General features: G+C 38.6%; 1 protein-coding gene across 1 annotated transcript; it reads right to left on the bottom strand.

The window, feature by feature from the left end:
* Positions 1-242: 242 nt before the first annotated feature.
* Positions 243-10,387, bottom strand: LOC113825191 (dystrophin). The gene is made up of 15 exons (XM_070139908.1): positions 10,264-10,387; positions 7,184-7,244; positions 6,757-6,893; positions 5,189-5,390; positions 4,681-4,809; positions 4,292-4,406; positions 3,867-3,978; positions 3,412-3,578; positions 3,015-3,139; positions 2,603-2,866; positions 2,111-2,210; positions 1,710-1,898; positions 1,467-1,596; positions 803-1,039; positions 243-426 (listed from the first exon to the last, which is right to left on the bottom strand). The coding sequence occupies exons 1-15, from the start codon at positions 10,280-10,282 to the stop codon at positions 314-316; spliced, it is 2,100 nt and encodes a 699-aa protein (XP_069996009.1). The 5' UTR covers positions 10,283-10,387; the 3' UTR covers positions 243-313.
* Positions 10,388-11,092: the final 705 nt, after the last annotated feature.

The following is an 11,092-nucleotide window of genomic DNA, read 5'->3' on the forward strand; positions in this document are numbered from 1 at the left end:
CAGACTCACAATTTTATCTGATTATTAGTCAACCATTTTTTTCTTTTAATGGTTACACATATTGCATTTCCATGAGAGACCAATATAACTGCTTCTGTCATATAATCATTACATTACAAAACTATAAGGGGTTTGGGAGAGGAAGGGATGGGAAAGGAAAAAATAAAAATAAAGAAAGAGAGAAAGAAAGGAAGAACAGAAAGAAGAAAGATAGAAGAAGAAAAAAGGAGCAATACTGATACTGTGGGAATATACTTGATGAAATAATAAAGTTTTTCCGCTGCTCATCACACACTGTTTCGCCTACTTCCTTCTATACACACGCAGTTGAGCTTGGGACGGTGTTCACATACTCAGCCAGGACGTCACCAAGCTCGCATGCGGCTTCTACCACACCGGCGCCATCTGGTTCTGCTGCTTTTGTGTCTGGGGAAGAATTTATGAACTATATGAACTGAAATCCAAATTTCAATATCTAAAATAGAAATGCATCTGCAATGCCAAAACAGCATTGACTACTACCCAGTAAAATTCTTAAAGATGCATTTGAGGGTGGTGGTGGTGATTACAGTATTATAAAATAACTGTATATGCACTAAGAAGAAGAAAAAGAAAAAATGTATATATGAAGCAGCCAAACACATATATTCACTTTGTGGGCAATCAAAAAATGATCACATCATCATCAAGCCAATGAGTACTTTTGTAATTTCCAAAAGATCTAATGACAGACATGTATGGCAAAAGCTGCTGAAGACCTGAAGGATAAATTTTAGTTCAATGGCAAGTGAATACTACTTACTCTCAGATTTACAGAGTGGAAAGATCTGATCCAACTGGTGCAGTATGTTCTCCAGTTCTTCTCTGACGTCAGGTGCTACGTCATCCCCAAAGACCCCATTGGCCACCCTTTCCTCGACCCTTGGTGACGTGGCCACGGATGATGGGGCAGAAGTCAGCGAAGTCAGGTCACTGAAATTAACCTCAGTGAAGCTTGGAAGTCGCGTTGGTGGTGGGACAGACCTTGATGCAGCAATGTCTGCAAAGGAATTAATAAGTTGTTGTTTGGGTGTAGCTCTTTTGCATAAAGGTGTGTAAAATAAATGTCATGTACAATCATGGACAGTACCCACACGATGGACCTAGCTTGAGCCACTAATAAGCCTCTTGCTTAAATTACACCAAGTAACCATGTAACTAATTATGGAAAGTTACACTGTACATTAAAAGACAAAAAAGGCAGTGGATAAACACAGGTTGATTTTCCAAAATTTCTGTAGCTGGTGTGTGTATGACTGCATGTGTACACATGCAGTCATACACCTGTATGCAGGTGACTGTATGTCCATACAAGTGGGTGGGTGTATGTGTTGAAGTTTGTATATGCATGGGATTGGAATTAAGTATGTATGCGATTATGTGGATGTGTGAGGATATGTTTAAGTAAAGGAATGACCCATACCGACCTTGAGTTTCTTGGGTGATGCCATTCGGAGTGCCATGCTGAGGGACTCCATTTAGCCTCGGAGTGAAAGGCATCCTCATAGGCTGTATACTTCTGCTCTCTTTGACAGGAGTCCCATCAGGGTTCTCCACCTGGTGAAAGAATGGTGAAGAAAGTAACTATAGGGAAAAGGAAGGAGGGGAATGATGTAAAACCAGGAGGGGAACTGAGAAACAGGAAAAGAAAGAGATAAACACAAACTCACCAGGTGGTTCTCCTTGTTGTCTAACACTGCAGTGTCGTCAGCACTGGGTTGCTTGACAATGGGAGACAGGTTGAGGAGCAGGCCTCGTTCCCCCACTATGGGCGTGCTCTCCAGTCGGGGAAGACCTCTCACACTTGCCCTCGCTCCTCCGGGCTTGATCTGTGGCGCTGCTTTTGCTGAAGTATAGCTCTGAAAATTGTTGACATTTGTATCATAACTGTAATATTTCATTTCTTTTCACCCCACAAATAGAGCAAAAAGAGCTAAAAAATATAAAGGTTTTCAGTCCTTAGTATCAAACATCAAATTTCTAATTACCAACTGGGGTCACCAGCAATGAATATATCTAAATGGGAGGTATAATTCATGAACAAACGACAAAACTCGTAATTCCAATCCACCTGCAGGATTGCCTTGAGTCTGTTGATCTGCGTTTGCAACTGCTGGGTGTGCTCTTCCACGTTCTTCTGCATGTCACCATTTGCATCCTCTTCCAATTGCCTGGAACATTTTGGAGACATGAAACTATCATCAACTGAACAAAGGAGAACTTAAGAAATAAAAAAATACCCAAGTACCTTTTCCTGTGCAATTTATCTTAAATCTGTACGCAATTTTAGGGCAGTAATAGCAAGATCTCACTCGTTATGATTTGAAGGAATTTTAACAGTCATCTAGTTGTTTTTTTGCTTTGAATATTCATAAACACCTACTAGATTGCTGAAACTACCACCGCCTTTATCTTACTTATGAGCAAAAATCTAACCAAACAATAATTAAACTTTAATATCAGCATTAATCCTGGTATAGTAATGGCCATTTCAAAGTACTGGATCATAGAACGTTTCTCTCCTTTTCTCATAATAACACATACAAACACACAACAGACTTACCTGTGTCCTTCCTCTAGGTGCATGATCACCGAGTGTATCTGCTGCCGTGGAGTGGTCGGCATTATAGTGGGTTCAGCCGGAGATCCATTTCCTCTGCTTCCTCTGCCGCTGTCACCACTATTTCCGTCTCCCGAGTGATTAGAGTCATTGTCCTCCGAAGGATGGAGGATCGTGCGAGACATGAGTTCCTCTTCATCTTCCGTCTCGTCTTCGCTGTTCCCACACCATGGCTGAACACCACCTGCTTCACACAGTAGGCTGGTCCTAAAATAAATAACGAAAAATACAGGATACATCAAACAAATGCAAAAATAAAATCACAATGATGAATGCTCCATGCTATAAAGACTTAAAATCTGTATTTAACACTGTTCATTATTTTATCAGTAACCCCAAAAGACAGTTTACTTACAAGTCACACCCAGACTCAGGACTAGAGGCAATGGCTAAGTATCGTTGCTTGTTGTACCCTTGTCTTCCCCCGAATCTGTTCCGCACCATCTTCAACAGAGCCCGCCGCCATTCTTTCCCGGTTGTCTAGGATTTTTAAAAGATTGTGATTATTTTTCTTGACTCGATATCAGTCCACTCTGACAAAGTGCCCTACTTAAAATACTTTTTTTTACTAACAGCTCTCACACAATGACCATAGATAGTTAGTGAGTAATTACTACTCATTCTTTTTACAATTTCTACTACAAAGCAAACTGAGTAATATTATATCATTTATGGTGGAGGAGGATGAGAGGAGGAGGAAAAGGAAGAGGAGGAAATAGAAGTAAATGAAGTTGATGAAGATGACGACCTACCTCATGACAGTACTCCTGAATAGGGTGGGTCAGTTTATGTCTGCGTGAAGTTCTGGCATGAAGGAAACAGTCCTGACACAGGTTGTAGCCTATGCACCGCAAACACTGATACCGAAGCCCGATTATTGGTCGCTGTTTACACACTCCACACTTCACGTCGTGACATACTGGAACAAGCCAAGAAAGTTTGTCTTAATCCAAAATTTGACTTGATATATATTTTGTTGAAGAAGATGTAAAATTAAAAGAACAACTAAGTAAAATAGGAAACAAAGAAAAGAAGAAAGGAATCAACATGTAAAAATGAACTTGAATAAGAGAAAAATATAACTAAAAGAAAACATATACAGAGGTAGCCATTTAAAAAAACTACAACTGGATCCATGCACAACACTTAACACCACTGAGGCACAGGGCCTGCAGGTGAAGCCAAGACGAGACCAAGGGAATCCTACCAAGCTCTGCAGCAGTAAGTCTGTAGAGAGTCGTCCACCACACGAGCGTCTGGGGTTCCTGCAGGAGCCAGGCCAACAGCACTTCTTCCGTGACCCCAACCTCACCCTCAACCTGTGGAGATTGTAATCACATGATCTATCCATTAGAGGATGAAACTAAAGCATATTCTATATATATATACATATTCAACCGTAGTACTTCAATTCAATCCTTTGACTGCATAAAGCATTTACATGAAATAAATTTCAATACATAAAAAGAAAGAAAAAATTAATCCCATAGTCTTGTGAACTTTAGGAGGAAGAGGAGGAGGAGAGGAGAAGGAGGAGGAAGATAAATATGAATAAGAATAAGAATAATAAGAAAATCTGCATCAATGGGTCAAGGTCACTGACTTATAACAAGCACACTTTCTGACCCTCACCTCGCTAAAACAGCTCTCAACTGCAGCTGATACTAAAGACATGCCAAAGGATGGCTGTTCTGAGAGTAATTCTGGGATGCGTGCTAAATCTCTGAGGATGGCGGCCAATCTTCTCCTGGAAAAGTAAACAATTGTCTGATATCAATAATTCCTGAACAAATAAATAAATAGATAAAGAAAAGCATCAAAATATATTAGAAGAATAGTTACCAACCCAAGTTTAGTCAAATGAACTATACATTATGGTACATATAACATCAACTGGTTATTCTATCAATTTAATCTTTTCATCATACTATGCTAACATCTCAATAACATCAAACATGGTATCAAAGAAATATCTTCCCCGTGTACAAAGCAAACATCTCATCACAAATTGGAAAGCTCACCTTGTACAACAGTTGTTATGATCAGCGACCTGCGTGAAAAGGTAACGATACTTCTCCTGCAAGCGCCCTGCACACATCACCACCATTAACACCTTACACCCCAAAACCTGCAGCATCCCACTTCGGCTTCTGTTGGGGCATGAGTCCGAGTTAAGCGCCTGAGTTTGCCCATTTAAAGAGCGACTAATTTCTCAATGAATGTGTTAAGTCTGTTTCATTCAGTGGTTAACAAAATGCAGGTCAATATATATATATAGAAGGAAAGGGAGATCAAGATGCAAGAACAGGAGAACAATATTTTGTTACATATAAATAATCTTAACTTTATAATTTATGTAAGCACATTAGCCTTTCCTCATTTTGCTAAAACTGCATGAAAAACAAAAGATGATCATAAATCAAGGGAAAGGAATCATAAAGGTATAATTCTAAGATCATGCTTTCACAGAACTAATATGAATCTTAATCATCTGATTATGAGCATGACATTCTCATTGAATTCACTTACTTGTCAAGTACATTTAGGAGGAGATTCAGTGTAAGCTGTGTGGCAAGGGTTATATGAACGTGGCGATTTTTGTACGTGGTCCGAAGAATCTGTTGAATAACATGTTCTACTTGCTTTACTTCTATCAAGTCATTGTTTTCAGCCACTCGGAAGCCACAGCTGTCGAATGTCGAGGCCACACACTGAAGTGACACCTCGTGCACTAAAACATAAGAAAAAAACAGTTCAAGCCAATCATTTAATATATCATATTGTATATATACCTAAAAGTAAAGGTGAGAAAAAGACACAATATAGCAATATATAAAGAAATCATATTCTATAATAAATATGGTTATGAGGTTTTATAAGTATTTACCAATTTTAATCCCATATATAAGCACCCCCCCCTCCTAATTTTATCCTGATTTCAGCTGTCCCACCACAGTTTGAGAATACTGGTTCCCAGGGATGTACTAATAATGGTCATCATGACCCCAAAATACCAGTAAGTACCTTTCAGCGTAAACAAAATACTTTTCTTAACCACCTGCCGCAAGGGATGGCATGTGCGTACATGCCATGCCCACTGTGTCTAATTTAGTAATTGTTTTTACATGTAGATGGCTCCACAAGTACTAAGTCACCAATACGCCAATTACGAGAATTACCTGTCACCTATTTACCCTTTCCCTTGCTTTTCAATAACACCTTCTAGTATTTAATACTACTGTTAGTAATGTCAAGAATATAGTAATTATAATGTTTATAACAAAAAGAACAGTGTCAATATTGATAGCATTAGTAAAAAAAAAGCATTTTCCCGTTATTTCAAGGAAAGGTGAGGTCACAAGATCTAATAATTGACTTCTTTGTGGATAAGCACTGGCAGAGCCATCTATTTACAGAAACATTTAACGAAACAATACTAAAGTGAACGCAACATTTTCCTGTTGGTATTGGGCTATATGGATGTGAGTTAAGGAGGATTTTGACAGGGATGGTACAAAGTTGGCCTTGAGACCCCCCTGCAACTCCAGTGATGACTTATGCATGACCTGGAGCACAGTGAAGATAAAGAAAGCCAATACTTATTCACAGGCATAAAGAAGGAGTCCACTGATGCCAAGGTGATGGGGGGGCACATTATTATAGACAACCTTGATGCTGGCTCAGCACTGACTGAAGCCATCCAGAGGAGCTTTTCTCTGTCTTCATGAATAACAAAATGGTTGCTACTGTGGCAGTTCACATGAATGACAGAATAGCAGGCACGAAAATCAGAAGAGTCAGCTGTCAGCTCCACACCCGTAACAGCAACAGGTTGACTTCCCAGGTGCACAGTTCATGTAACAACCACATTTTTGTAGTCTCTCCACAAAGGTCATGTAGATTACTAATTGACTTTTTAGTGGCTGAGCACTTGTGGAGCCATCTATGTTCAGATATATTTCAAAGAACAATACATCAAAATTTCCTAGCAGCAATGGATTAACTATAGCTGAAAGAAGGAAATGTCACTTTAGGGTTAAACTATATCAATTAGTCTAGAATAATATTGTTCTATACTCAAAATTAAAACTACATACACTTGAGTCGCGTCTGTAGTCTCCGAAGCTTGCACGCTGTTCGGTAGGCAGCATATTTGACAGAATTGACAGCGTGAACTTCCTCCATGATTCGAACATACTCTGGATGATCCCATTGCGTAACACCTCGACTGTGACTGAAAAAGAGTTGAGAAATTACACAAGTATTAGGCAATTACAGAGCGAAAATACATAAGCAATTCAATCATGTACTAAATGATTCGTTCCAAATAGCTTAATAGGTAAAAAATGAAGAAAAAGAAAGAAAGAATGAAAGAAAAAAAGAAAAGAAAAATCCTTATGAAACAAAACTTTTAATCATACTGAAATATGTTACTTTTAATCTTACATGTTATTCAAATGTTTTATCTATTAGAATTTCCATAAATCAAAACAACTTTTTTTTCTCAAGTCAGCAGCAACTTACTTCACATAATAAGGAATACCGGTATTGGTCCTGGCCTTCATCCAGTCCTCTAAGACACGACCTGGAAAGCAAAGATTGCACAAATGAGATTTCATTCCATGAAAGAAAAATAATCAGAGGCTGTGATGCGAAGGAGAGAAGGTAGTAAAGGAAGACTTTATAGGGAAGCTACAACAAGGAACAGGGAAGGGAGCAAGACTGGAACCACAGCTTCAATGGTAAACAGTCATTTTTTGTTCTCTCTGATAAAACATGAAGAGATGGGGAAAATACTGGTATATTTTTGTATATACTACTACTAATGATAATCCTACAGAAGCAACCTAGAGTAATTTTCTGTTTGTATGGATTACATACCATTGTATAGCTAGGCTTTATAAAGTTTGCTTACCAACTAAACCCTGTAATCAATATAGAAAAAAAATAAATAGATATTCAACCATTTAATGACATTCCCTCAAGAGAGTTCTGAGTATTTACTGAAAAATAATGACAAAAAGAAGACAGGAAAAAGACATATAATTCAGAAGCTGTAACCTTTATGGCCATGAGAAGTTTTTGAAAGAAAAAGTCTCTAATATGTACACGTTACAGTCTGACTACTGCGTGTGTATGCTGTGATCTGCAGCCTGGGAAAAACCAGGTAAGGTAGCGTATCTTCCACAAGGTATACTGCATATGGCATGGTTTCTCATAGTCTTTCAACCAAGAGCTCCTTACATGACAGATAATAGTCAGAAGACCACTACCCTTGAATTCTCCTAAATTGATTCAATGTTACACCTGCCTTTCACAATTCGGTCTACGTGTATTTAATACACAGGCTGTATGGACAACCAAATCAAAAGGAATTTATTAGTTATGAAATAAATTTATTCACCATATCACAAGAATTCAATCATGAAAAGCTGTAAATTACACAAACATAGACAGAAAAAGTAATTTCAATTTCATCTCTAAGTGGCCATTCTGATGATATCCAGACACAAGAAAACTATTCAAATATCACACTGACTCTTGGTATGACAGGTGTATCCCCGATTAGTGATAGTTATTCATAAGGTTGTGTCCTGCGCATGTGTAATGAAATTGTACTTCTATTAACAAACAAGATGGCAGTGTTGACACGGAATGATATAATGCTGGGTTAGGTTAGGTATCCCGAATACAGTAGTGGCATACTTATTACCTAAAACGATGTTTATGTGCGCATGCAATATGTTTACTGTATACAACCACAAGAGATTGGGATACAGCTACTATACTCACATGCTCAGCCTTCAAATGACGTACAATCCAGAGATAGAAGGGGAAAACATATGCTTGACATGTACTAAGAAGTCCCTCTCCCTCCTATGCAGCTAACAGAATGCCAAAACATTTGGTAATTCTTTACAGTATGGATGTACTCGCCGAGTGGACTTAGGCTGAGAGCGGCACTTTCTGCAATCTTTTTCCTTTATTTGTGGCATTACCGTTCGCATCTGCAGATTATTTCTTGTACCGACAACTGCAACTTTTTATCCTCTACAAGAATATCATATCCAATTTGTCCTAACTTAACCATAAAGATTAATCAAACGTTTTCTGACTCACCTATTAAAAAGCCACGGACCCCTGGGAAAATTTTTCTCATTATCAACAGGTGAAAAGTATAAAAAAAAAAAAAAAAAAAAAAAATTGGACATTCTGTCAGGTACAGGCAAAGTCTACCATATGGCCATGTGAAACTGAAACTAAACAATATTTCTCCACTCTTGATAACGCTTCGCTAAATAAGATAAGGTAATTTTTTCTAATGCGTCCACATATCAGATCGCAATCTACAATGCTAATATGTAGTTTTATTGTGCGTAAGCCCCCCCAACCCCTACATTCTTGGCCCTGAGAGCAGGGGAGGGCATAAAAGGTACCAGGGAAATTGCGGGGTAAAATGTAAATGACGTACACAGTCAGGCACTATATTGTCTAATGCTGGGCCAGACTGTAGAGTTTGGTCTGCGCAAAAATTGTTCGGTCAAATTCTGTCCGTGCAAAGGTAGCTCTTGAGTAACTCTCCGAACACGCTCCGTCCTTTTTTAAATCATCTTCCGCGCATAATATTCTTTTGACCTTTCTACGCACTTGTTTCATCATCCGTCCGCAGATTAGCTCTGTTTTATGCCACGTATATAGATTGGCATTGACGATATTTTGAATGGTCTATGGAGAGAATTTAAAATATGAAAGTGAAAGTGAACGCCAATGCGCCAATTTAGGATGCATACAATTCTAATATGCCGGGGATCTCCTGCAAAGCATTACATGGTTTCTACAAAGGCTCATTTCTGTTAACTGAGTCCTAATACAGTATTGACAACCACTGTTACAATATTAACCCTATCTTCAAGATTGGTATTTTGAAGACAAAATGATGCTTTCCGCACATACAAAAATATAATATTCCCCGCACAAGAAAAATATCCTACAGTTTGGATGCTGGGGGCTGTGCCCCCCTATCCCTGCTCAGGGGTCACAGGGGGCAGAGTCCCCTTCAATAGACAATATAGTTGATTCTGCGTATATTATTTACATTTAACCCCACACTTTCCCTGGTACCTTTCATGCCCTCCCCTGCTATCGGGGCCAAGAATGTGTGGGGTTTAGGGAGTTTCCGCCCAATAATCTATATATATCTGGAAACTATACAGTGAGAGGAATCCAAATAAACTAAAATCATCCGCTATGCGGACGTATTAGGAAAAATTACCAAAAACAAAAAGAAAAACTTGTGACAGCTTTCAAACTACATGACCAGAATTTTCCTCATCAAACTCCCCCCAAAATACCAAAATTCACCCAGATTTCTGCCCTCTGGCTATACAAAACAAATATTTACCACACTACCTCAACCTCCAGAACCCAAAACCCACAGAAACTTCACCAAAACGCCTTAAAAACCCATAAATTCACGTTAATTTCGTCCCAGCGAAAGTCACCCGTAGCCGCAACAGGTTCCCATCCTTCAAAGCGCCAACCCTATTTCTCCCTTTTTTCCCTTTCGTCGACCTCAATAGTACCCGAAAATAACCTCTACTCACCCTCTAAGGTCTCCACCATCTTCGCTAATGCCTTGGAAGTTCGTAAATTGCAAAATAGTCGCGAAAAAGTCACATACTAGGCCTACTCGCTCGCTCTGTTTTGGACGCGAGGTTTGAATGAGTGACGGACAGGGCTGCCAACCTCTCCAGAACCAAAACACCAGCTGCTTTGTATTCGTTTGTTTTTCTGTTGTGTTATTTATTCTTTTCTAGTTTTGTATTTTGATAATATGTTATATTTTGTTGTATTTTGGTTGATTGTTATATTTTCGGGAGGATTGGATGGGTGACGGGCAGGAGTACCAACCTATACGGTACCAAAACATCACCTGCTCTGTATTATTATTATTTTCTTACTGTGGTGTGTTTTTTATGGGTTGCGTTTTGAAATTATTTTTCTTGTATTGTGTTTTGAGGACCATTTGCCTATTGTGATCAGTTGTTATATTTCTGGGAGCGAGTTTTGAACGGGTGACGGACAGGGCTACCAACCTCACATATATTTCTATTTTCAAGTTGTATTTTGAAGCCTATTATGATTTCTCGTCATCATTTTTATACTTAAATCAGAACTACAAATAAAAAATGAGATTGTTAGAAAAGTCGTTTCTCTTTTTTGTACGGAAGGTTTAGACAGGCGCCAGGGCTACCAATGTCGTGACATTTAATTACTTGTATATCGTTAATTTGAAATGTCTGGCGCTTTGACTCATTTAATTCCTTCTCTTGCTAGTGTTGTCTGATGTAATTAATGAAATGGAGAGAGAAAGATAAGATGAGAAACGATTTACGTCAAGTTGTAACTATCATAATTTTTCATGAAAGTCTG

This window comes from Penaeus vannamei, chromosome 26 (assembly GCF_042767895.1).
Source record: "Penaeus vannamei isolate JL-2024 chromosome 26, ASM4276789v1, whole genome shotgun sequence".
In the NCBI taxonomy this organism is placed as follows: Eukaryota; Metazoa; Arthropoda; class Malacostraca; order Decapoda; family Penaeidae; genus Penaeus; species Penaeus vannamei.